The sequence below is a fragment of the Dermatophagoides farinae genome, chromosome 4 (assembly GCF_024713945.1).
Source record: "Dermatophagoides farinae isolate YC_2012a chromosome 4, ASM2471394v1, whole genome shotgun sequence".
Classification (NCBI taxonomy): Eukaryota; Metazoa; Arthropoda; class Arachnida; order Sarcoptiformes; family Pyroglyphidae; genus Dermatophagoides; species Dermatophagoides farinae.
This window is the reverse complement of record NC_134680.1, coordinates 4672416-4699997: the sequence shown is the minus strand read 5'-3', so window position 1 is coordinate 4699997 and position 27582 is coordinate 4672416. Positions and strand designations below refer to the sequence as shown.

Below are 27582 nucleotides of genomic sequence, written 5' to 3'. Positions count from 1 at the left end.
TCGTATTATGAGAAAAATATCAACATCGAAACATGATGATGCTGATAATAATCTTCAATTAGATCGATTATTAATCGCTAATCAACGATCGGATTTTTTATTAGAAAATTTAAAATGGGAAAATATTCAAGATTATCTGGAATTAATACCATCACAATGGCATTGGCAATTATCAGTGGATAATCATAGCATATTGATCGATATGTATAATGTAACACGAAATGATTATGGCCTTTATGTTTTACGTGCAGAAAATTCTATCGGTTATTCATTAATGTTCATACGGTTATTCATACGAAGTAAGTTGTTAAAAATTATTTAAAAATTTTCTTTTTTTCAATTTATCCGAATCCCAACTATTTTTTTGTAGCCATTTCTTCTATCGATAAGATTAGAGTTGTAGTGCCTAGAAAAACGTCTGTGATGACCAACACTACCAATCAATCATCAACCATAAATCACCGTATCCAAATGGATAACAGTACCGCGATTGAAATAATCGAATTAATTGAAAATAATGATCGAAATTTTCGTATTGAATGTGATGTAAATGATGGTAATCCATCGTCAATAATTCGTTGGACGAAACAATTTTTCAGTGAACATTTACAACGCTTACAAATTCATAATATTCGACATCAACATCAGCAATCGAAATCAATCAATTATTGGCCTTTATCTAATGATCATTATCATTATCATCATACACAACATCATTCTGTGGATATACCTTACCTCTACGATGATATGAATGCTGATGATGATGATTATAATTTTTTAATTAATTCAAATTTACATTCAAGCGATATGTTTATCGATTGGTCACGTTCAAATGTAACACAAACAGTTTTATCGAAAAAGAATTCCAAGCAAATAGCAAATTCAGCAGCAAACAATCATCATCAACAACAACATCCAAACTATAGTCATTATAATAATAATAATAATAGTTTATCCATACATTCTGAATTGGCAATAAATCAAGTAAACTTTGTTGATTCCGGTATTTATACATGTCATACAATGAATGATAGCCGTTCAATAGCCATACGTATTCGACATCGGCCAAGAATATTTGTACCATATAATTTAAGGAAAATAGCTGCAAATAATGGTGAACAACAATCGGTAAAATTTGTCTGCTCAGCATTGGCATATCCGACAAATGTTTATTTCAATTGGACACGATTCACTACTGTTAATGATGATGATGATGATGATGATGATCACAATAACAATAATAATAATAATGCTGATAGTGATGAAATTCCAAAAAAACAACAACAACAAACATCAATGATGCTGATTAATAGTGATAAATATCGAGTGATTTTTCCATCATCCTCTGAATCGTCGTCCACATCATCAGCATTGGAAACGGAAATGATAATTAAAAATTATCATCATACAAGTGAATTAATTATTCGTCATCTCGATAATAATGATTATGGTATATATGAATGTATGGTTAATAATGAATTTGGTAATGATCATCAACGATTTGAATTGGTTCGAAAAAGTATGCTATTTAATATTTTATAATGAACAACAAACATTCTTTTCTGTTTGTTTACACAAAAATTTCAATCTATTTATTTCGATCTTTTTATAGGCTATCCAGAAAGTCCAAAAAATTTACAAATTCTAAATCTAACACATCAACAAGCATTTTTACGATGGAATCCTGGTTTTAATTATGGCCATGAACAATCATTTACGATACGGTTATGGTCCACGAAACATTCATTAACTTCTGATGATGAGTTTAGCGGTTATGTTGATGGTCATGATGATGATGATCGTATCGATCCAAAACAACCGAATGATGGACGAATATTTGCCAACATCAGCAATAATTATTTTCAACTAAATAACCTTGAACCGAATACTCATTATCGTTTATTATTATGGGCAAAAAATCATTTAGGTCGAAGTCGAAAATCATTACGAAAAACATTTCATACTTTATCCATATTACAATATCAACAACAACAACAACAACAACAGATGCAAAATTTTAGGAATAAAAATCGCCATCATCAACAACAACCGACAAATCCTTTATATGCAGCATCAGCTGATGAACAAAGTTTAAATGGTCGTCTAATTATTTTGAATGATAATGGTGTTATTGGTGGTGGTAATGGTGATACAGCTGCATCACAATCATCGACAATTGGTGGCCATCGTTCACAGAATCGTCGTTTAGCAATGGTTGTTGGTGAAGATTTTGTCGAATTAACCATATTGATGGGTGGTTTAATCATAATTCTAGCAATTATATCATTCATAATGATTATTTTCATCTATTGGCGTAAACGGAAATCATCATCAACAACAACAGCAGCAACAGCATCAATCATCTAACAACAACAACAACAAAATCAATGATAAAATTAATGAATCACAGCAACAACAACAACAACAGCTACCAGAAAATGGTTACAATCAACATCACCATCTTACAAACCACAACAGTAACAACAATGATCGATCCAAAACAAAATTGATGATGATGATGAATCAAAATGAATTTCAGCCATCAATATCAGTTGATGCAAATAATTCTGCTGCTGCTGCCGCCGCTACAACAACATATCATTTAATCAAAACGACTACCAATGATGGTGATAATAATATTTGTAATGAATTAATGGCAGCATCATCTACACCAATGGCCACTACACCATCATCATCTTCGATAGCGATGAATGATTATGTCAATGTGATTGATGGTCATCATCATACACATCATCATTTGAAATGTATGTTTGTGTGTTCTAGGATCAAATTAATTTTTTTCATTTATTTTTTTTTCTTAAAAGATTATAATAATGAATCTAATGGTCATTATCTAGCCATCACATCCAATGACCATCATCATCATCACCATCATCAACAGTTGCAACAACAACAAAGATATGAATTTCCATATGAATTAACTACAATAAATGATAGCCAATCAAGTAATGATCATCATCATCATTCATATAATCATAATCATCACTCACATCACAATCAACAGCATGGACATCTAATACAATCATCATCAGAATCAGAATCATCATCATCATTTGATAAACAATTACAATATGTACTTTCACATCAACAGGTAAGGATGGTTTTTTTGTTTAATTAATTAATTTTAACCCTTCGGACCAGTGACGTTACAAATTCGCGTGTTGGTTGATCAACCATTGTTTCCACTGCATTCACAATCATTGGTTATCACATTCTGTATGTTTGTAACATCGAATACAAATACCGGTTTATGATTTGATTTCATTTGATGAAACTTTTTTTTTAATTTTCCGTTTTGAAAAAAGAGAAAAGAGAGCGAAAAGTGAAAAAAGTTTTATGAATTTTTTCAAAAAATTCCAACAAAGTCGACACACACACACAAACATCTGTCAGTCATATTTAACCATTGGTAATTTTTTTTTCCTAAATCTAATTTGATTTGATTTGATTGTCAAAAGAAAACATACGTTCATTTCCTATTTATTATGACGCTTATGTTTTTTTTACTAGCTTCTCCTTGCTGTGGCTTGCTAAATGTAATCATGTTTATCATCATATTCATAATTAATTTCAATTTTCTTGTTCAATGTTTATTCTTTGGCTAATTTTGTTTGATCGCAAACACAAAATTTCAGCCAGTCAATTACATAACATATGTTATTTTCATTTACAAATACTCTATCATCATTATTGATTGATTGAATGGAATGTAAATTATTAATTTATTAATTTATATTTTTATATATCACCGGGCATATTGACCTGATCAAATATGAATGAATTTTTTTTCTATTTTCGAATGGAAATGGATTTGGATTTGTTTTTGCTGAAATAAACCCCCTTTTTTACATATATAGAAAATTATATTGAATGATGATGATTGCAAAACTCAAAGTCTCTATTTTCGAATGGAAATGGATTTGGATTTGTTTTTGCTGAAATAAACCCCCTTTTTTACATATATAGAAAATTATATTGAATGATGATGATTGCAAAACTCAAAGTCTCTGTGTGTTTGCTGTCATAGAAAATAATTATAATAATCATTACACCCGTTTTTTTTGTTTTTGAGATTTTCTAAATGACAACCAGTGACAGAAACATTATTATTTGGTTTACAAAAAAAAAGAAGAAAAAAAAAGATTTCTAAAGTAAAAAAAATTTCATTAACAACAGAGAGAGAATGGTGTTGAATGAGAAATTTCTTTTTTATTCTCTGATAATAGTATCTCGGTCGTTTTTTTTTGTTGACAAACGATCCAAAAAAAAGTTGATTATTTTAATTTTCATGCTGGTTTATTTTTAAAAAAAATTCTGTGTGTGTGTATGTGTCTGTGATGTTTGGCCTTTATTTTTGTGTATTCACAAATTAATTAATCTTTGCCTTATCTCGATCCTGGATCTTTGTAGATTTTTTTTGCCCACTTTTTTTCACGTTATGTGCTTTATATGTGTGTCTGAATGATAATTATCATTTTAAATTTTTTTTCTCCTTTTGATAAAATCCAAGAATGGCTTTTTCTTTTCTTTTTTTTCTAAACCTTTTTTTTAATATATCTCATTTCACATCTCCATTTATATATGATGATGATATGGATCCGAAAAAAAAGAATTCTTTTCTTTTTCAATGGAAGAAAAATTTTAAATGAAATTTTGATTTTTTTTTCGTCTCTTGTTTCGCAAACATTCGAGGCTAAATCCTCCAATGCTCTAATTCGATCACACTTGGCCAAGAATTTTTTTCCAAGCAAAAAATCTAATTATTTAATCTTTTTTGAATCTCTTAAATATATTCTAAAAAGTAGCTTTCTTTAGATTTTGCCCTTTTTTTTCTTCATTACATTTTGATGAGCCAATCTGGTTATCCACATCTGATGATGATGATGATTATGATGAGCTTGAGCCATTATTATTTTTTTTATCAAGTTTTCCGCCTACAACATATAGTGAAGCTTTTCCATTTATTTAACTGTTGTTGAGTTTTTTTTTCTCGTCTGATTCAAAATCTCGTTCATTCATTTCAATGAGATGTATTTGAAAAGAATGAAAAAAAAGCTTCTTTTATTTCACATAGGATAGGATTTATAAAAACGAACGAAAAAAAAACATTTTAAGAATCTTTTTCCACCGCCAACAACAACAACAACAAAAAAACAGTGAAAATTTGTTTCGAATTTTCACTCTTTTTTTCTGCAAAAAAAAAAAATCTTTCGACAAGCTTCAATGGGTTTTATGAAAAATATTTTCTTATTTACTTTGTCGGCCAACGGATAGTAGTAGCCATTTATCATTAATTTTGTTTTTTTTTCTTTCATTTAATTTAAAATCCATTTATATATTTGTCATCAATAAGTCGTTCGAGGCATGTTGAAAAGGAAAAAAATGGAATGAAATTTTTTTTTTTTTGGATAAATGGAATCTCCAATCATCATCATCATCATTATTGAATTCATTTTTTTCTGGCAAGATTTTCTGTTTCTTTTCCAGGATATTGTTCAAAGAAAAAAAAATTTTTGTGTTGATTTTTTCTCCCTCTCTACCCCCTTACAAATTGAAATTGATTTTGATGAAAAATTTTTTTTTACCATTATTCATTCATTCGATTCTCGATTCATTTAGTGAAAAACAACATGTGTGTAAATAAAGTTTAAAATAATTTGAAAATGTGAAATTTTGTTTTTTTTCTCTCTCTCTCTGAAAGTGAAATTCTATGATCCCGAAATTGGAACATGGATTAGAAAGTGAATGAAAATTGAAAACTTGAAAAAATAAGATAAAAGAATTAACGGACAACACACATGCAAGGAGAAAAAGTTTTTTTTTCTACATCTTAAAACCATTATTACATTACACTATAGTGCAAACCAACCAAAGTAATATGTAGGTTGCCAATTCTGGATTTCTTCACTTCACACACACACACTGTTTTTCTATTAGTTAACTTTTAGGATTTCAATACTTGTGAATCAGGTGTCCAATTTAATGATTACTGAAAAAAAATCTGTTGTATGTGTGTGAGTATAACGCCTGGATATATCGATTGGATTTTGGTTGTCATTTTCAATTCTCTATCATAAAAAGAGTTTTAAAAAGTATTGAAGTGAAAAAAGTGTGTGTGTGTTTGTTTGTTGTATGGAAGTTAATTTCAAAATCTAAAATTTCTTTTTTTTCATTTTTTCTTTCTTTCTTGTTGATTTCATTTCCTTTTTTATTCATTATTTTTTTTGCTGATTTTTTATCTGTTTGACTTACTTAATTAATTGTTATTTTACTTTATATAGATAACAAATGTCCATCTATTACCTGATACATTAGAACAATTAACTATTGATTCGTCAACATCACCACAACCACAACAACCGCTATCATCAATAGCATCATTATCATCATCATCATTATTGTCACATATGACTATTACTGATCCAATAATGGCTACTGCTGGTACATATCAAATTAGTTTTACACCCATACATTATGGTGATAATGATAATAATAATGAGGATGGTAGTGCCAACTATGAAATACAACCGGCAATCAATTCTGCTAATGCTGCTGCTGCTACTATATATTCTGGCATGGAAAGTGGACAACATTGTCATGATTATCGATTAAATACAATCATATCTTCAGAATCAATGATTTTGACACCATCAACATCAACAATCGTAACAACTACAGCTGCAACAAAAACAACAACACCAAAGGTTTCATTTATGGAACCAAATATCTATATTAATAATGATAACAATAATTATCGATCATCATTATCATCGACAACAGCAACAAAACGTGTACAAATTATTCAAAGTTTACCGGTATTATCATCATCAACAACAACGACAACAGCAGCAGCAACGACAACAATATCATCAATAATTAATCCATCTTCATTGGCAACATTAAATGAAGATGATGAAATATAATAATACGATTGTATATTATTATAATATTTATATTCTCTGTAAATAATCATCATACAGGAAACGATTTTAGAAAAAAAAGGAAATGGCCATGACACATACATACAAATAGCCATCGTATTAAGAAATGCTTGAATTGCTCACAATATTTAGTTATTTTCTATTATTAGTTTTCCATAAAGAGGATATTTGTTTTGTTTTGTTTTTGTTTTTTGTTTTTCCTATTGATTTTGTAGAATGTACTATTATCAATCCATCGATCAATTTGGTACTACAACAAGCCTTTAGGCTATATACAGAATTATTATGATTATTATGAATTGCAATCGATTGAACATGATGATTGTCAAATTGATAATTGTCATGATGGTGTTGATGAATAGTAATAAGATTTGTTTTTGTTTTTTTTTCTTTTTACATTCGATTATAGTTTGAGATATTAGATATCATCGAAATTAAAGCAATTTTTTCCGTTCATATAAATAATAATGATCATAATGTCCATATATATACATTCTGTCCATCAACATTTATATATTTGAGTTATGTACCATAATCATTGTACCCAATAAACACACACACACACATATCCGAGCTTTGTATTTTGATTTTTAAATTTGGCATTGATTGATTAATGGAATGTGTAAAAAAATCAATAAAAAAAAATTTTTATTTTTTAATCATCGATTTGAAAAAAAATTTAATTTTTTTTAATGAAAATTTTTGAGTGAAATTTGTTTTTTTTTCTTGTGTATGCTGAACGAATGAATGAATGAAATGTGATGATTTTATAATGATGATGATGATGATGATGATGATGATCATTGTGATTTTATATGATTGAAATGGCAGTGATTGTAGTAATGGACGTGGTCATTTGTCTTATTGGACATTTCAATTTGATTTTTTTTCTTTTTTTTTTGGCTGGATAGAGAAAACGATCCATATATTTTTTTTTTTTACTTTAAGAAAACAAAAATTTCGGAGATCAAAACCTCTGGTCTTGGTGAGTTCTGGTCCTTTTTTTCTGCTGTGTGTGTATGTGTGTGTGTGTGTGATTGGTTTTTGTTTCTTCCTGTTTTTTTTCGATTGTTTGAATATGGATGTTTTTTTTTCCGTCATTTAACGGCCAACTAATCGTACACCCGATTGTGATGGACGAAATTGTTGTGGTAATGCACCGTTTGATTGTGGTGGACGTGAATTTTGTCCACCATTTTCATTGCCACCAGATTTTAATTCATCATCATCATCTGGTTGTGGTGTTGTTGGTGGTGGTTCACTGTTTGTTTATGAAATAAAAAAACAAAAACAAAATTGATAATTAAAATTGGAAAGAAAAAAAATCAAACAATTGATCATGCATATGCAACAATATTAACGATTTATATAGAATGAATTCTAAATGATAATCTAAAGTTTGAAAACAATAAAAAAAACTTACCATCCTGGTACTGTTTGTGCTAATTCACATTTAAATGTATTGGTATTCAATGCTAAACCAGCTGGACAACGTTGTAAACGTGGATAGCCACCAACACATAGCCAATAACGTACACAGCTTTTTTCAATTGGTACGGCACCATTTGGTGTATCCTTACAAATTGCTAATTGTGATGAAAAAAAACGAGAAAAATTGTCAAACAAAAACAAAAACAAATTAAATGGTGTATGGTATCCAATTTTCATGCATATAAGAAAAAAAAGTCAACAACAACAACAACAACCAAAAAAAAACGACAGTCCATCATCAAACGACGAAAAAAAAAATCTATTAATTTTCTTAAATTGATTTTTTCTTTCTTGCAAAATATGAAAACTGACCGACCGACCGACTGACATTCACCACAACACTACAACGATCGACAATGGACACACAGCAACATTTTTTTTTTTTTTTTTTGGTGGTTTTTAATCAACATAATAAAAATATATATAATGGAATCAAACAACAAACAAAAAAATGAAAATGAAAATTAAACAAAAATACTATACTTACGATGTTTTTGACAATCGGGTACATTATCTGGCCAATCACAAGCATGTACAGCATCATTATAAAGTAATGAGAATGGACATTGTTGTATGGTTGCCGTACCATTCCAACAATGCCAATATCTTGTACATGATGTTGCATGTGGAAATACACCATACTGCCAATGACAGTTTTCACTAGATATTGGTTGTTCTTGATATAAAAACAACAACAACAACAAAAATTGTCATTATTATCATCATTATGGTAATAATAATAATAATAATAATAGCCGATATTTATATACAATTGAAACAAATTCCATTCGGTTTCATTTTTTTGATTTCGGGTGTGAATGGGCGGTGGTTGTGGATAAAAAAAAAGACGAAAAAAAACATTTAACATTTTATGTAACATTTTTTGTTTTGTTTTTTTTTTTTTTTTGAAATAACTTTTGTGTGGCTGGGTGTGTGTGTGTGGTAATTCAAATTTTTCCCTATTTGGCCTATTAAAAGTTAATTTCATTTAGTTGAATGGCTAATGGCTGCTGATTATGATGATGATGATGATGATAATATTGGGTGGTGTTTGTTAATGATTTTGCTCGTGACAGCTGTTTGTGTGTGCGTGTTAATCATGAACTAATTGATAATTATCGTTGGTTTTTGGTGTGCAAAAAAAAAAAAATCTGTTTGTTTTTTTTCTCTCTCTCTATTAATTAATTAATAAATAAATAAATATAACACTTACGACCCATAACACGTGAACCATCTGGACAGCCAACACGATGTGGATAATCGCAATTACTATTCAATCCTTTTTGATGGCCAGCAAATGCTAAACCATTTGGACATGTCTGTACAATAGCTTCACCATTAATGCATTCATAATAATAATCGCAATATTCTTCATGTGGAAACATTGTACGTTTGCCATTTTTACATAACTGTTGTGCATTTGGTCCAGCACGTGCTTGTGTTGATCCTATGAAACGAAAAAAAAAACAAAAACAAAAAAAAAAAAAAAACGATGAATAATAGAAAAAAAATTAGGCCAACGGTCAGTTTCATCAAATTCGATGATCAATTATTTGATGGCTAAAAAATCTTTAAACAAAAACAAACAAACAGACAGAAAAAGTTCACAAGTTCACAACATTCATTTTGAAACAACTTTCAAACACATTAAAAAACTAAAATCTTCGATATTCAAATGATGAATGAATGATTTAGTTGATATATCTTTTTTCATATCATCATCATCATCATCATCATCATTTCCGTTTCCGAATTTTTCTGTTGGTCTCCCTTGAGGATGAAGATGAAAAAAAAATAAATCATCATCATCATCATCATCATTCTATCTATTTATTTTTCCAGCTATATTCATATATTCATTCATTTTCATCTTTAAATATATTAGATTTGTAAACAAAACAAAACAAAACAAAAAATCACTCTTTATTATTGCTTGTCATGTGTGGTGGTAGAAATTATTACCAAAATAAAGTGTCTGTGTGTTATATATACATCCGAGTGTGTGTGTGTGTGTGTGTGTGTGCGGAGCATCAAAGGAAATCGTGATGAAAAAAAAATGAACATTAACCCTTTTTTTGTAATCAGTCAGGATGTTTAAAAAAATTTTTTTTTTCTTCAACTTTTTTTTTGGCCCGATTATTATTTTGATGATTAGCCACATGCACACACACACACACACATTACAAGTATTAAATTTACGATTCATTAATTGACGCAAAGAGGAAAAAAAATTATCAGTAAAAAAAACCAAACAAACAAGATGCGATTACTTTTGAGTGTGTGTGTCTGGTTGTTGTTGTTGTTGTTGTTGTTTGAATGTGGCTGCTGATCATCATCGGGATTTGATAAAACGGAAAAAAACGACGACGGCAGAACATCATCATCATCATCATATCGATCGATTGAACAATCGATCTTTGAATATTCTTTTTTTTGTCGTTATAAAAAAAGTCACCAAAACTAGTGTGTTGGTTGGTGTAATTACACATCAAACACACAACACACACACACACACACACACACACACACTCTTTCTCTCTTTAGATCTGAATATCAAAATGACGACAATAACGAAAAACAACATAAGTTTCACATCAACATCATCATAGAAATGATGATGTTTGTCCGTATATTTAATGTTTATGATGATCATGATGATGATCATGATCATTCAACATTTGAGATCGAAAGTTTATTTATTTTATTTCGTTTTCTCTATAGAAACTTTCTTCTTCTTTTTTTTCATTCATTTGTTGTTGGTTCTAACTAACGACCGAATCGTTTTATCGTCATTTTTTCTTTCTTTCTTCTTTTTTTTTGCTTTTACATCGTCTGAATGGATGAATGAGTGTTGCAGGAAAGGGGAAAATGAAAGAATGAAAAAGAATATTCATTCCTCTTTTTTTCATGAAATAGCCCCTCGGAAATCTGTGTGTGTGTGTTCATTATGGAAATTTTTTCTATTTTTTTTTGTTCGATTCACATTGGAAAATTATTGGACAAATTTCTATTTCTCTACACAATATAATCAGCCCCCAGTCAGAATAAAACACTAACCCATCATCCTCTTTTTATATTTTTCTATCAAAAAAACAAAAAAACAAATTGAGAATAAAAATGGGCCTGTTAATGATCTGTTAGTGTGTGTATGAGTGTGTGTGTGTGTGTGTCGTCAAGAATGGGCTAATTATTCTGCAACACACATTTTTGGATCTAGAACCCAAAAAGAATTGATGGAACTATGGAAATGTGACTCTAAGAGTTCATTCATTCAACACTTTAGCATATATACACTATTATGTTCATAAAAATGAATGGTTTCCAATATATATTTGATAATGTATGTGTGTGTGTGTGTATGTTTATGTGTTTATTTCTGATCTCTGATCTCTTAGATATTTTTTTTCTTCATACCACCACTAAATGATTGTGAATATGAGGAGGGAGGGTCTTTGTTGGTGGTGGTGATGGTGAGGCGGAGGGAAGAAATGAAAAATGTCCGGAATTTTCCTGCACTATTTTCAGCCATCCTGTTGTTGTTGTTGTTGTTGTTTTTAGTTTTCGGAAACATTATCATCATTCACCATCGCCATCATCGTCGTCGTTGTTGTTGTTGTTGTTGTTGTCTTAATACATTTCTTTTTATCAGAATTTCATCTAACATGACTTGGATTTTTTTTTTCTTCTTCTCCGTTTTTTTTGGTTCATTTCATTCGCATTATTATTTCACAGTCAAATCTTTACTTTATGGTAGTTATTTATTTTGAAAGAAACAAAAAAAAAACAACAACAACAACCGAATTTCGTTATCATTTTTGATGTCAACCGTTTTTTTTTCTCTCACACTTTTTTTCTTATATTTTTTGGGTCGATTCTCATTTATTTTTTTCTGGGGCCATTACCGAAAATAAAACGAAATTATACCGTCATCATCATCATCATCATCATCATCATCATCATTGACATTGGTAATTAAAATGAAAATAAGAAGAAAAAAAAATAGATATGGTTAAACGGGGTTAAACGAGCTTTTTTCTCTGATTTTTTTTTTTTTTTTTTTTGGTTTTGTTTTCATCGTTCATGATTGATTTGGTTGTTGTGACGGCGGTTAAATTGTGATTATTATTACTGATAGTGGTGAAAATTAAATCTCTAGCCTATCCAGATGTTGTAGTAGTTGTTTAACCACGATAATAAACAATGACCAAAAACAAACAAACAATGTGGCTATTTTCATCCATCCATCCATTCATTATCAATTAATTAATTAATTAATACCATCAATCTCATCGTTCTCAATCACCATTGGTCATGTAAAATACTAAAACACACATACCCAATTGTGCTTCACCAAGTATTATGGCCAATGAAAATGTTGTCGCTATGTAGAATTTCATATTTGAAACAAAAACACAAAACACAAAAAAAAAATGTCTTATTTTGCTGAATCTGATGAAAAATTCAAAAAAATTTTTTCTTTTCACAATCAATCAATAATTTTCACCACAAATATATGATGTCACAATGGTTAATGAACATACAAACAAACAAACACAAAATAACAGAATTTTGAATGAATACACTGCTGCTGCTGCCGATGCTGATGCTGGTGGCGGTGTTGGAACAACAAAACCAAAACACACCATATACACCGCGTAAATTATAACCGAAAAAAAAGAGTTATCTTCTTCAATATCAATGCAAAAAAACTAGAGATTGAAATGAATTTTGGCCATTTTTAAATGATTTTTTTGTTCTCATTCTCTCTCTCTCTCTCTCTCTCTTGCTGGCTATGTCTCTGTGAATTTTTTTGTCTGGCCAACATGCATTGAATCTGTTAGACATGACAAAATGGGAAAAAAAGAGAAAAGTTTGTTTTTCTTGTTTGGAATCTCTAATGAGAATTTTTCTCTCTTTTTTTATTGGCCATTTTCTGTTTTTTTTTTGGTTTCAATTTTCGTGATTTTTTTTGAAGAATTTTCTTCTTCTTCTCCGAGAGAAACTAGAAAACTAAGAGTAATGAAAATGAAGAAACAAGTCTTGAAAAAGAAAAGAAAAGACTAGTTTCTTTTTTTTCCAATCTGGCTAATCTTGGTCCACAATCATCATCATCATCGACATTATCCATATGATTCGGGCGTATGAACAAAAAGCCATCAAAAAAAAAAAAAAAAAAAAAAAAAAAAAAAAAAAAAAAAAACAAAACTCGGCCATCCACCATCCATTGTGTCGGCCATTTTTAATTCAAAACAAGATTAAAGAGGCAAATGAAAAGAAAAATTTTTTTTCGGTCAAAGATAATGAATGAAAAAAAAACAGTATGGAAACAAAACAAAACAAAACAAAAACGCTTGGCTATTGACCTACAATAAGCCTAATACATCATGATGATGATGATGATGATGATGATGAGAAATATTTGGCCATTTTAAACTTTTATCTTATAACTGAATCTATGAAGACGATTTTTTTTTGACATTTGTCATTTTGATAAAGTAGAACACACGCACACCTTTATCTCACCATGTTTGGAAATGATGGAGAAAAACAAAAAAAAAAATTTGATTTTCTTTCTTCATCGTTTCTCGTTTTTTTTTTTGGTGGAGTTACTCAAACACACACAGACAGAAAAACAAGTGAAGAATCATTGCACTTTATTTATTTATTTATTTATTGCCAAAGGTAAAGACGAAGGTGGACGAAAAAAATGTTTTTTTTTGCTAATTTAATCCGTTTCCAATTAAGGCGTTTTTTTCTGTTACTTTGCTTGGTAAATTGAAAGTTGATTTTGATTTTCATTTTTTTCTTCGGTCTTGTATCCATCTGATGATGAGATATCAATGAATGAATGGCGAATAAATGAATGGACCATGAGAGAGAGAGAGAGAGAGAGAGAGAGAGAGAGAGAGAGAGAGAGAGAGAGTTGATGAACTTTGTTCTATTTTTGGATTTTTTTTCTCTGTGTATTCGTGTGATTCAAAGCTTTATTTTTTTTCACTTTTGTATTGGTTGTCAATTTTTTTTTATCATATGTATACAAATGGTAAATTATCGGATATAAATCAATCGTAGATTATCTGAATTTATTACCTGTGTGTGTGTGTGTGTGTGTGGATGTCTGAATTTAGTTTGTCGAAATAGTGGAAAATTGGAAAATGATTCAAACAAAACAAAAAACAAACGTTCAATTTTCTTGTCATTCAGTAAATGATTTTTCTCGAATTTTTTATTTTCCATATTCCAGGTGTATGACTTGATCCAATTCATTCATCATTCACTTCTTTTTTTCCCTCCTTCCCTATTATTATCAATCATTTTTTTTCTTTCAACGGAAAAAAACAAAAAAAAGTCGGTTATCATCATCAATAATTATTCAACATCATCATTTCGATTTCAATAGGCCCGAATAAATAAAAATAGTTGGAAACCATGTGGAATTTTTGCCATACATTAACATGTCATTATTAATGATGATCATCATCATGATGATGATGGTGGTGGCCAATTAATTTTTTTATTTATGCAAATAAATGAACTTTTTTTTGTTATTTTATTCATTGTTCAAACAATCAATCAATCAATCAAAATATGGAGATTCTCATTATGATTGGCATTGTATGGTATTGGAATGACATACATTCTTAATTATTAACAACAACAACAACAATAAAAAAATTTGTTCATGCTGTTGCTGGATAATCTAGTCTAGTTTTTTTTTCTACACTGTTTTTATTTCTTTGTCTGTACCATGGTGTCCATTCCACAATTTTTTTTTATCATCCAATACATAAAACATACATTCAGATAATCCGAATTTCGATGATTATGATCATGATGATGATGATGATAATGATTAAAAATATATATAAAAAAATGAACCATTTCGATGAGAATCTATCTTTAGCCTTAAGGAGGTCGGTCGGTGGATGTTCAGTTCAACAACAAAACTCGATCAGTCGGTCGGTCGGTCGATAATTCCTTTTTCTCTTGTGTCCAGTACGATGACCATAAAATTCATTTTAATAAAAAAAAAATTATCATCTTTATCATGACATTTAGCCATGATTTATTTCAGTCTATCATCACACATGAATGAAAACGAAAACAACGTAACGTGTATTTTAACTTTGAATTTTGGCTATATTGAACACATCAGCAACAACTGAAATTTTAAACCTAAATAATGTAAAAAGTTAGAGAGAAACAGATATCTAAATTTGTCCCAAATACTCACACACACACACACACACAAAGAGAGATTAGTCCGGTTATTATTCAACAAGCAAAAAAAGGAGAAAAGACTGGTGGTTATATTGTTTAATACCAAAAAAAAAAAAAAAAAAAATCTAGCCATCATCCACATCCACAGACATTGAGGTCATCATCATTTGCATAATTATCATCATCATCATCATCAACAACAAGAAAAAAAACAAACTGAAAATTCATAAATTCAAAGAAGTAAAAAAAAGTCAATAGTAAAACACAATGATTGCTGCTGCGTTTGCCGCCTTAAAATTGAACTTTTTTTTTTTATTTTACTTTACTCGATATATTCAATTTGTGTTTACTTTTCGATGAAATCAAAAAAAAAAAAAAAAAAAAAAATAAAAATAAAATAAAAAAAAATCAACAATAAACAAACAACATAGACACACACACACACACACACACACACACTTACCACATAATTAATCATTCTCACCATTGAATGAATGAATGAATTCAAATGGAAAAAAGAATTGATGTTCCACAATGAAGATCATTTGTTATTTTTTTTTTCGTGTGTTCACATTTTCTTTTCCTGGTTACAAGAGTCGAAATAGTGACGAAAAAAAAAAAAAAAAATTTTTGTCCCATTCTCCATATCAGTAAGTGAATCTTTTGTCCAAAAAAAAAGTCCATCATCATCATCATCATCATCATCCTATCTATCTATAGATAAAACCAATGGAAAAATTTTGTTCCAGAAAACTTTAATGGTCTACATCAAAACTATTTTTATTCATTCGAATTTTTTTTTCTGTACTTTACTTTGGAATGACCATTGAATAGTCAGCAGGAATTATTGTGAAAAATGATAAATAAAGAAATCGAATGAATCGGAACAAGCAATTGATCATTGATATAGTTCACCTATATACACCACACATTATCACATTGGCCGATATAGAAATAGTTGTCAATATTCGAATTTTTTTTATTTGTTTGTTTGTTTCGGTTTCGGTGTGTTTGTGTGTGAAAATCTTTCAAGGACTTTTAATTTTTTTTCCTGTTTATATTGTTCTACATCATATGGAAAATATCCGGAAAAAGTTCTCTTTTCTGTTCTGTTGAAACTTTTTTTTGAAAATGAAATCAACAATTGATTGTCGATCAATTGTGTGATTGATTGATTTGATTTGATTGTTTATCATGTTTCATCGATTCTTCACGTACCAAGATGAGAAAATATTTACATTGCAGTGCTGTATATTTTCTTTGGAAAAAAGTTTCAAAAGCGAAATATTTGACACACTTTTTGACTTTTACAATGTTTGTGTGATTTAAATGTTTACGAATCGAATTTTTTTTTTGTAAAATTAAATAATTTATTCATGTCAGTCAATGTGTGTGTGTGAGTGCGTTACACAACTATGACCCAAGATGAATCGAATTGAAAATTGAAATTATTTGTCACCTAATCACACCATCCATTATTCATTAGCCCTATCTGTATATATCCATTATTTGTTCATTGTGGACATCTTGATTTTCTTTATTTTTTTTTGTCAACGAAAGGAATGAAAAACAACAACACAAAATAAAAACAAAAAAAAGAATCAAAATATCGATGTGAATGAGACTACTACTACTACTGCATGACAACTAAATGATTATGACATTTAGTTTTGGTCCATTTAGTCGATAATTACTTTTGATGGCACCAAGAGAATAATCGAATTCCGGCCATCAGATCAATTTATTCCCCTTTTCCTTTGGTATATATAATGGGATCTAGATCAAATCATTTTGATGGAATTTATATTATCATTAAAGGATCTTCTTGTTTGAAAAACAACACCAATAATAAAAACAACGACAAAAAATCGGTCAACATCGATATCCGGTAAATGTATTGAATGAAGAAAAAAAAAACCAATTTCCAATAATGGATAATGTGGCACCATCTATCGTATTGAGAAATTAGTTGAAAAATGTGGCCCAATATTTTTACATAGAAAACACCTTTGTTAGTGCTCGAGGCATTGAAGGTTACATGTTGAGAATTGTTTGTACACACATTTGATTTTTGATTTATCCAACGCTTTCAATGATTTCGAAATTTCTCAGATTAACACCATTATCATTACAAACATCATCATCGAATTCTAGACATTTATTTTATTGGCTAAATAATATTTTCAACGCGTAAGTCTGGAATTTTAATTCAAATTTTTTCGATTGATTTTTAATCATATATATCGAACCAGAGTTGATAGGAAAAAAATCGAAGAATTAGGACCAGATCGAGCTGCAGCAGAATGGTTAATAAGAAATGGTGCTTCGGTTATATGGTCATCACAAATTGATTCTCATAATTTTAATGATTATGAACGATTAATGACCAAGCCGAATGAATTTTGTGGCAATCATATAATTGGTATCGATGCCACTGAATCAAGTATTAATTATGTTGGATTTGAATATCTTCGCCAATTGAAACACTTGTCACGAATCATATTCAATGAAACAAAATATCTGAATGATAAAGCATTGATAATGTTGTGTGAATATCAGCTTGATCAACTACGACATTTGGAAATAAGAAATTGTTACAATGTAACCGATATTGGTATTCAAGCATTGAAAGAATTAAGGTAGATTATGTTTTTTTTCGAAAATTTAAAATAATAATTTTTTGTTTATTCAATTCTTATTATCATAAAAAGATCACTTCAACATTTGAAATTGGAAAATTTGCCTTCGGTCGACAATCGAACAATATGCCATGGAATATTGAAAAAATCATTACATCCATCATGCCGTATCGAATGGAATTGATGGATATCATTATCATATATAAATCCGTGTGGTTAACATTAGGAAAACAACACCAAAACCAATAAACAATGATGACAATGATGATATGAATAATTCTTTTAGAATATTTCGTGATTTATTTGTCACTTCCAGTATGAAAAACCAGGCGATAAAAAACAATCCAAACGATATGGATATCAAACTTAGATATGGTACCATTGGTGCCGATACCGGTGGTACATAACTCAGTTCCATTGCCATTTTATTATCGGTTTGTGTGTTTCAAACAATATAAATAGACCTGCAACAAGCAAAAAGAAAAATGATCAAAAATCGTGTAATAAATCAAAAGAAAAAAAAATTCAAAGAAAAAGACAGACAAATCATCAATACGATAGTCGACTATTTCAACATGACGAGCTTTCAGCAGTTTGTTAAAAAAAAATCCTAATCATCATAATTGTTCGATTTGAATGGAAAAAAATTGGTTAAAAATCATCATTTAATTCGATTGTTTTTCATTGGTTATTAACCGAAACAAAAATTGATTTCATCACAACATTTATAAAAAGATTTCGAAAAAATTAGAAAATATTAATAAAAATTACCGCACACTATAACTTTCAACGTATGAATTGGGTTTAGATTTATTTTTGTTGAATTTTTTTTTCATTTTTCTTTCTTACAAATAAAAACATTTACAACATATAAACAATACACGCCTTGCCCACACACACACACACACACACATATTAATAACCAGCCTATATGCTCGCATTTTTTTTTCGCTGGTTGTGTGTTTGGTTCAAACTGACAGCGACCAAGAAAAAAAAAAGAAGAGTAAAGAGGATAGAAAACCGATTTAATGTGTCGCCACTAGTTAAAAAAAAAAAAAAAATAAATTACAATTTATTGTCGACGACGATTATGTTGTTGTTGTTGTTTATAATGTTGTATCCAGATATTACCCGAAACTTATCTGTACAAAAAAAAAAATATCCACAGATAATGATGATGATTGGTGATTGATTATAATCATTGTTAAGAAAGAGAGAGAGAGATTAACCGCTTATAAAAGAAATAATGATCATCATCATCATGGAACAAAGCTGACGGTTCTGATCTCTTTAATGTTTTTTTATTTTCACCATCATTTTCTCTCATTTATAATATGTGTTTATATTCAGCCAATCCATGGTTGTTTATTTGAGAATTGATTCTTAATAATATGTGATGATTCTGAATTTTTTTTTTTCATGTTTTTATAAAACCTTGAAACCGATTCAATCATACACTTGATATAAATGAAATATATTAAATTTTAGTAAGAAAAGGAATCAAATTCAAATTCTTGAATATTTGTGTGCTCAACAAATAAACCAAATAATCAGATGTCGAATTTAAAATTTATTCTGCCCATTTATTTGTAACCAAAACAAAAAAAAAAAATACACCCACATTCCACATTCGACTCTCTCTCACACACACACAAAAGAATATTCTTGAATTCCATTATTTCTAGTATATTCCATTTTTGTTTATTTTTTTACTTACACACAATGTCAAGAAAATTTATATCCATACTATCTGGTACATATAATGTACATGCAAATGAAATTGCAAGTGGTATGCGTCAACAACAACAACAACAATCATCATCATCATTACAACAACAACAACAACAACATCAGAATGAAAATGATCCATCATTATCACAATCATTATTATCATCACCGAATAATTTTGGTGGACGTTTTTCAAATCTATCCGCATTGATTACCGGTCGTACAATTGTACCGATACCTGAAACAATAAAATGTATTGTACATTTTCTTGATGATACTGAACATATATTTGAAATTGATGTAAGTAACATGAATAAATTGAGAATATGAAAAAAAAATTAAAAATCGAATTAATATTTATTAATTAATCAATTAGCGTGCCGCAAAAGGTGAAGAATTAATGGATGCCGTATTTCGTCATCTAGAATTGATTGAACGTGAATATTTTGCATTACAATTTACGGAAATATTTCGTTCATCATCATCATCATCATCGTCATCACAATCAAGTGTTAATCAACAACAACAACCACAACAAGATTTAAATGATGCTGGTATAACATTGAATTGTAATAGTCCAATGATGATGAATAAAAGAACAATTGTATATAATGTAAGTATGATGAATCTTTGTTTTTTTTTCATTCGATCGACTAATTAATTAAAACATTTATTATTAAAAAAAAAAAAAAATAGAAATGGCTTGATCCAACGAAAAAAATACGTAAACAGATGCGTTTCTGTCAACAACCATATCTATTACATTTTCGTGTTAAATTCTATGTAACAGAAATGACACGTTTATTAGAAGAATATACACGTTATCATTTTTATCTACAAATACGTAAAGATATATTAGCTGGTCAATTATGTCAATCATCATCATCAACAACAACAACAACAATAACAACAACAACAATGAATGATGGAAACAATTCCGGACAAAAACAACGACAACATGAAGAAGAACAGGATTCTATCATGGCCACATTGGCTAGTTATGTTTTACAATGTATGTCAATTTTAAATATTTTTTTTCCTGTTTTTTTTTCAATCATGAGAGTTACGCACAATATTTCCCTGTGACAATATATTCATCATTTTCATAAACAAAACAAAAATTTTTTTTTTTTTTTTTTTTTTGGTTTTTTTTCTCCCCTACACACCAAATCCAATTTCCTTTCCCATTATAATAATGTGCACAAATTTTATTTTATTTTTTTTTTAAATAGCTGAATTGGGTGATTATTGTGAAGATGAACATAGGCCAGGATATTCGAATGAATTTCGTTTTATACCTAATCAAACGGATGAATTTTGTCGCAAAGTTGAATCATTACATCGTTTACATCAGGGACAGACACCGGCTGATGCTGAATGTAATTATCTTGAAGAAGCAAAACATTTAGAATTATATGGTGTTGATTTACATAATGCTAAGGTATGTAATTAATTGACATAAATCATTTAGTGAAAACTGAATAATTTGAGAATTTTTTCTTTTATTGTTTTTTTCAGGATTGTGATAATCTAGACATAAAAATTGGTGTTTCATCAAACGGTTTAACTATATATAAAATTAATAATAATGGCGATGATAGTGTTCAACAACAAAAATATCGAAAAATTAACATGTTTTCATGGGCTAAAATTGTCAAAATCTCTTTCAAACGACGATGTTTTTTTATTCAATTAAAACATGAAGGCGTAAGTATACACATACATTGATTGATGATGATTTTATAACAATTTTGTTGTTTATCATTATCCTACAGACCGAACGATTTGATAATTTAATCGGATTCAATCTATGTTCATATCGTGCATGTAAATCATTGTGGAAATCTTGTGTTGAACAGCATACATTTTTTCGTTTACATACACCAAAACCATTGACGAAAAAATTCTTCTTTTTCTTTTCATTGGGTTCAAAATTTCGTTATAGTGGTAAAACAGAATTTCAAACAATTGAAGAGAATCGTCGTCGTTTAACACGTACAGAACGTATATTTATTCGTAATACTGGACGTAATGCAACGATGCCAGCATCATCATCGATAATAAAATCATCGGCAACACCAATAATAACAACAAATGGTAATGATCAACAACAAAAAACAAAAATAATGGATGCACAGAAACATATTGTTAATCTTAAATTATCAACAATGGATGGTGGTACCACAACAACAACAACAACAGCAGCAGTAACGAATGGTTGTATGATGAAAGAACGTACATCATCAACATCGAATCATCATCTTCAATCACAACATCAACAACAACGAAAACATTCACCAACAGCGTTATCATCAATGGAATCAACCGGTTCTGGTTCATTATCATCATCATCAGCATCATCATTATTGGGGCCATCATCATCAACAAACAAAAAAATAATAATGATGAATGAAAAGAAAGCAAAAACATTAGCTACAACAACAGCTAAAAATGATAATGATTTATTAACAACGACAAAATCAATAATTACAAAATCAGTATTATCATCATCATCATCATCTGGTCATCTTATTCATAATAATAATAATCATCATCATCAAAAACATTTGAAAAAACAATCGGAAAATACAATCATTAATAATAATAATACTAGTCATTCTAATCATCATTCACAAGGATTTCAATTTATTTCTTCATCATCATCATCTACATCGACATCATCAATAGAATCATCATTTATGCCATTAAATCCAATGGATAATGTTGAACAACAACAATTAGTAAAATTAGAATTGGAAAATGGAACCAATGATCTCAATGATCAAAAAGTTTGTTGTGATAAAAGTGCTGCCACCATTACAACCTCAAACAATAACATGAAAATATTGACCAAAGATAATAATAAAAAATTAAAAATCTTTAATAGCAATAATGATGATGATGATGGAAAATCGATAATTGATCCATCAACAACAATCATAACTATTGGTGGTTCCACTGTTGGTGATCAGGCTAAAATTTCAACAACGACATCGACAACATTTACGACAACAACAGCATTTACACCATCCACATTGATCTCATTACCATTTATTGATTCAATATCGACAACATCATCGGATAAAACAATTGGTTCATTAACAAATGGTACGATATTAGGTGATGATAATAATAATAATAAAGATGCTGCCGCCATTACTGAAACAAGCCAAACATCAACAATAACTGAAGATATTCAATTACCTAATGATAATGATACAGATAATGAAGGTAATAATAGTTTAATGGATAAACAACAACAACCGACATTTGATTTTGATCTGCCCATACATGAATTAATTGAAGAATTATATGATGATGCAGCAGCAGCTATGCCTAATAATAATGATGATGATGATGATGATGGTACAATCAATCAATCTATTATACCAGATCCATCATCTGATACAGATTCACCAATTCATGCTGTGACCGTTACAATGAAACCAGATGAACAAGGTCGTTTTGGTTTCAATGTAAAAGGTGGCCATGATCAAGATTGTCGGGTAATATTGGTATCACGTATATTACCAAATACACCGGCCGATTATGCTGAACCAAAATTACATGAAGGTGATCAAGTATTAGCTATCAATGGAGTAGAAGTATCCGGTTTAAAACATGAACAAGTTGTACAGTTAATACGATCTACTAAAGATAGTGGTCCAGAAGCTAAACTTGTATTATCGGTACTTCCGATTGTTTGTTATAAACCTTGTCAATGTCCAAATGAATCGATAGACACAGTTGATCATAATAATCATTGTGATCCACGACAATCACCATTTCATTATACACCGGTAAATTATTCTATTTCATCGAAAACATTTCATTCTGAACAACAGCAATCATTTTCACCATCACCGTTTGTTGATGATGTTAATCCCGAAGAATCCGGTGATGATGATGATGATGATGACGATAATGGTATGAAAGTAGAGCATACATCTTCAGGAGGAGGAGCATCATTATTGGATACTTCAATGAATCTTTTACATGAAGGTCTACAAGGTGATTTATTAATCATACAATTTGAATATCTACCACGTCGTAATGAAGATGAAACAATAACGATAGCACGGCTGTTGGATAATGTGCCGAAAAATCGTTATCTTGATATTGCACCATGTATGTATTGTTTATGATGATTATTATTAACTACTACGAAATTCCATTTTTCTTCACAATTTAGACGATTCAACACGTGTCATATTGAATGAATGTAATACTGGTGATTATATAAATGCTTCATTTGTAACAATGAAAGTTGAAGCCAGTAATGTAGTCAATAGGTTTGTTTTGGTCTCTTAAGAATTTGTTTTTTTTCTAATTTTAAGGATTTTTTTTTATAAACTTTAACAGATATATCGCAACTCAGGGACCACTTAAACGTACTACTAGTGATTTTTGGCAAATGGTTTGGGAACAACGATCAACATTAATCGTCATGGTTACACCATTGATCGAAGATGGCCGAAAAAAATGTTTTAAATATTGGCCTGATGAAGGTCAAACAATGATTGTGAATGATCTATTGGATTTGACACTTGAAGATTGTCAAGATCGTGGTGCTTTTCTGGAACGTCGTTTTAAATTGATTGATCCAGAAAATAAGAATACACATTATATAACACATTTACAATATTTAGCATGGCCTGATCAAGGTGTGCCTGATGATGATACCGATTTTCTGAAACTTATTTTCAAAGTTCGTGACCTTCGCCAAAAAGCACCCGAATCACCTGTCATTGTACATTGCAGGTAAATTACAAGAATTATTTTTATCAATTTTCTTTTTACTAATAAAACTTTCTACAAACAGTGCTGGAATCGGACGTACCGGTGTACTAATATTAATGGAAACGGGAATCTGTCTGATCGAAGCTAATCAACCGGTTTATCCATTAGAATTGGTTCGAATTATGCGTAATCAACGTGCGATGCTCATACAAACATCGACACAGTTTCGTTTCGTTTGTGAAGCATTACATCGTGTATTTCGTGATCATATTGTACGACCATTGGATCAATATAAAATCACTGATTCAGATATGGTTACAAAAAAAGATGCAGATGGTGATGAAACTAAACCATTATCTTAGCTCGATAATGATTAATCATGACTAAGGATTCTATTACTACCAGTGCCATTTCCATACAAGATATATTACCAAGGGCTGATGATTAAGAATTTAATCAACAGTCCTATTCCATTGGATTTTTTTTGACCAACATTCTAGTTCAAATCAAATTTTTTAATCTTAACTTTTTTTTCTCAAATGATCGACGATGATGATGTGTAACATTTTTTCTTGCATTTGTCCATTTTTCACGTTCGTATTCTCAACTCAACGACGGTCCAAACAAAACATTCGAAATCAAGTATTATTATTATCGACATCATCAATTGTGTTATTGACACTGTAAATTAGAACAATTTTTCACCATTTTTTTCATTTACTTTTTCTACTACAAAAATGTATTTCATAATAATAATAATAATAATAATAATGATTATAAATATTTGAAATTTAAACTTTTTGATTTCCAATTAAAAATCAATAATCAATAATATAATGCGATATATATTGTTGCCAATATTGATTAAATTCCCATCGTTTCCAACCGAAATAAACGGTAAACATTGTGGCAGCAATTGTTGTCAATGAAACACCGGCTATAAATGAACGTGCTGATGGTCCATTACGTTCGATCCATGTAGCTGGAATGATTACGGGTGGATATTCCTTCGATACTGGCTCTGAAACATTAATTTCTAATGGCGATATTCGACCCATTTTGGCAAGAATTTCAAGTGCGGTGTGTTCACCCGATTGTATGGCGCCGTTCATATAGCCTGACCAATCCCATGCTGTTTCGGTTCCGGCAAAATAAATACGACCAATTGGTCGACGTAAATATGGTCCATAACGGGTAAGAAATCCTGGTGCACAGACCATCGTATAACAACCACCAGAATATTGTTCGGCCATCCAATTTTGTTCTTCATAATGAATTGGATCAAGTGCATCATCGCATGCGAATCCTTTTGAATAACATTGACAAATTAATTTTAATCGTTCTTCTTTAGTTAAATCCAATAGTTTTCTTGCACGATCAGCTGGCATAAATCCAATAATTGCTGGACATGTTCCATCCGGTTTCGAATCATCCAATGTATACGTTATAGGACATTCAATATCATTTTCACCAAAAATGACTAAACTTCCGCACATATTATGATCGATCCAGAAACGTTTACGATAATAAACAATACATTTAAGAACGGAACCCATTGGTGCCCGTTGAATCAATTGATTACGCATTGGTGGTAATGGTGGTTGATAATGAATTTTCTGTTGTAATGTTGGTGCTAATGCCATTATAACATAACGTGCACGAAATTCATGTCCAGCAATGGTTCGTAATAGAACATGATCAGCCGATTGTTCAAGATAATGTACCGGTTCATTAAGATGGATACGATCACGGCCAATACTATTGGCTATACAATCAGAAATCTGATTTGTACCACCATGTATTTTGAATTCTTGTCCACCATATGTGGTTGAAAATATTGATCTTGTTCCACCACATTGTTTAACATACCAGAGAAACCATAATAATGATGATTCATACATTTCATTGGTCACACATGTACCAATGAATATTTTCATAAAATTCTGTATATCTATTGACCAAACATTTTTTTGAATAAATTCTTTGAATGTCATCTGATCCCATTGTTCAGCATTGGTTGCTTTCCATGGTTCATCCGCCGGTATCTGTTCGCCCATCTGATCCATTAATCGCATTATATAATAAAAATCTAATTTAGCCAATATACCCATGTTGGGTATTTCATCAAAATGAAATAAATTTCTTTGATTTTTCTACGGTAGGGAAAGGGAAATAATAATATAATAAAATGATTAATTCTCTTGAAATTTAGTGATCGATGAATTGTAAATTACTTTTTGATTATAAAAGACAATATTTTCAACTTCATTAACATTGTATAATTTAAGATTAAATTCTTTAATCAATCGTAAAAGATGATTTTGACCACGGCCAACATATGCACCACCTAGATCAACCCATTTAACTTTGTCATTTTGTACGGTAAATGTACGGCCACCTACACGATCACGTGCTTCAAGTACAGCCACATTTAAATCATCATTTCGTTCGGCAAGTAATTTAGCAGCGCTAAGACCTGAAAATAAAATAAAAAATGAATCGATCCAAATTGATTTGATCAAGAAAATTTCATAAATCAAAGAATAATAAAAACACATACCACTTAAACCACCACCAATTACGATTACATCATAGATCATCATGTCAGACGGCATTGTTGTTGCTTGTCAATATAGAAACACAATTATTGAATTTCAAAATTAACTGTATTGATTATAATTCAAATGAGCTGTGTAGACAAACCAAAAAAAAGGTCGCACAAATGACAGATGATTTATCGAATAATAATCCATTGATAAACGCATGCGATGCACACAATGTGTGCCACACATCATCACCGG

The 27582-nt window shown here is 29.9% G+C and overlaps 5 protein-coding genes across 5 annotated transcripts; 3 read left to right on the top strand and 2 right to left on the bottom strand.

Annotated features, from left to right (window-relative positions):
* Positions 1 to 1298: 1298 nt before the first annotated feature.
* On the top strand, positions 1299 to 8221 carry LOC142597493 (uncharacterized). The gene is made up of 4 exons (XM_075730661.1): positions 1299 to 1519; positions 1613 to 2765; positions 2826 to 3112; positions 6303 to 8221. Exons 2-4 carry the CDS (start codon positions 2510 to 2512, stop codon positions 6942 to 6944), a joined length of 1185 nt encoding a protein of 394 aa, XP_075586776.1. The 5' UTR covers positions 1299 to 1519; positions 1613 to 2509; the 3' UTR covers positions 6945 to 8221.
* Positions 7594 to 13250, bottom strand: LOC124491196 (protein obstructor-E). Its single transcript, XM_047053822.2, has 5 exons — positions 12790 to 13250; positions 9667 to 9900; positions 8941 to 9129; positions 8386 to 8548; positions 7594 to 8223 (listed from the first exon to the last, which is right to left on the bottom strand). Exons 1-5 carry the CDS (start codon positions 12848 to 12850, stop codon positions 8064 to 8066), a joined length of 807 nt encoding a protein of 268 aa, XP_046909778.1. The 5' UTR covers positions 12851 to 13250; the 3' UTR covers positions 7594 to 8063.
* A 4451-nt stretch (positions 13251 to 17701) lies between these two features.
* LOC124491134 (ATP synthase subunit s, mitochondrial) lies at positions 17702 to 18799 on the top strand. The gene is made up of 3 exons (XM_047053749.2): positions 17702 to 17864; positions 17927 to 18313; positions 18386 to 18799. The coding sequence occupies exons 1-3, from the start codon at positions 17767 to 17769 to the stop codon at positions 18495 to 18497; spliced, it is 597 nt and encodes a 198-aa protein (XP_046909705.1). The 5' UTR covers positions 17702 to 17766; the 3' UTR covers positions 18498 to 18799.
* A 387-nt stretch (positions 18800 to 19186) lies between these two features.
* Positions 19187 to 25577, top strand: Ptpmeg (protein tyrosine phosphatase Meg). Its single transcript, XM_075730658.1, has 9 exons — positions 19187 to 20341; positions 20418 to 20654; positions 20738 to 21053; positions 21274 to 21482; positions 21560 to 21748; positions 21817 to 24169; positions 24234 to 24333; positions 24404 to 24802; positions 24864 to 25577. Exons 1-9 carry the CDS (start codon positions 20036 to 20038, stop codon positions 25141 to 25143), a joined length of 4389 nt encoding a protein of 1462 aa, XP_075586773.1. The 5' UTR covers positions 19187 to 20035; the 3' UTR covers positions 25144 to 25577.
* Positions 25416 to 27499, bottom strand: LOC124490661 (amine oxidase [flavin-containing] B). Its single transcript, XM_047053199.2, has 3 exons — positions 27342 to 27499; positions 27016 to 27257; positions 25416 to 26934 (listed from the first exon to the last, which is right to left on the bottom strand). Exons 1-3 carry the CDS (start codon positions 27394 to 27396, stop codon positions 25600 to 25602), a joined length of 1632 nt encoding a protein of 543 aa, XP_046909155.1. The 5' UTR covers positions 27397 to 27499; the 3' UTR covers positions 25416 to 25599.
* Positions 27500 to 27582: the final 83 nt, after the last annotated feature.

Excerpts from the sequence above, each read along its gene's own strand:
- LOC124490661 (XM_047053199.2), bottom strand. The coding sequence starts at position 27,396 with ATGCCGTCTGACATGATGATCTATGATGTAATCGTAATTGGTGGTGGT. Across the intron at positions 27,258-27,341 it reads AATTGGTGGTGGTTTAAGTG|GTCTTAGCGCTGCTAAATTA; the intron begins GTATGTGTTTTT and ends TTTTATTTTCAG. Across the intron at positions 26,935-27,015 it reads TTGTCTTTTATAATCAAAAA|AAAAATCAAAGAAATTTATT; the intron begins GTAATTTACAAT and ends TCCCTACCGTAG.
- LOC124491134 (XM_047053749.2), top strand. The coding sequence starts at position 17,767 with ATGATTTCGAAATTTCTCAGATTAACACCATTATCATTACAAACATCA. Across the intron at positions 17,865-17,926 it reads CTAAATAATATTTTCAACGC|AGTTGATAGGAAAAAAATCG; the intron begins GTAAGTCTGGAA and ends ATATCGAACCAG. Across the intron at positions 18,314-18,385 it reads CAAGCATTGAAAGAATTAAG|ATCACTTCAACATTTGAAAT; the intron begins GTAGATTATGTT and ends TATCATAAAAAG.
- LOC142597493 (XM_075730661.1), top strand. The coding sequence starts at position 2,510 with ATGATGATGATGAATCAAAATGAATTTCAGCCATCAATATCAGTTGAT. Across the intron at positions 2,766-2,825 it reads TACACATCATCATTTGAAAT|ATTATAATAATGAATCTAAT; the intron begins GTATGTTTGTGT and ends TTTTCTTAAAAG. Across the intron at positions 3,113-6,302 it reads ATGTACTTTCACATCAACAG|ATAACAAATGTCCATCTATT; the intron begins GTAAGGATGGTT and ends TACTTTATATAG.
- Ptpmeg (XM_075730658.1), top strand. The coding sequence starts at position 20,036 with ATGTCAAGAAAATTTATATCCATACTATCTGGTACATATAATGTACAT. Across the intron at positions 20,342-20,417 it reads AACATATATTTGAAATTGAT|CGTGCCGCAAAAGGTGAAGA; the intron begins GTAAGTAACATG and ends TTAATCAATTAG. Across the intron at positions 24,803-24,863 it reads CCTGTCATTGTACATTGCAG|TGCTGGAATCGGACGTACCG; the intron begins GTAAATTACAAG and ends TTCTACAAACAG.
- LOC124491196 (XM_047053822.2), bottom strand. The coding sequence starts at position 12,850 with ATGAAATTCTACATAGCGACAACATTTTCATTGGCCATAATACTTGGT. Across the intron at positions 9,901-12,789 it reads ACTTGGTGAAGCACAATTGG|GATCAACACAAGCACGTGCT; the intron begins GTATGTGTGTTT and ends TTCGTTTCATAG. Across the intron at positions 8,549-8,940 it reads ACCCGATTGTCAAAAACATC|CAATTTGTAAGGATACACCA; the intron begins GTAAGTATAGTA and ends CATCACAATTAG.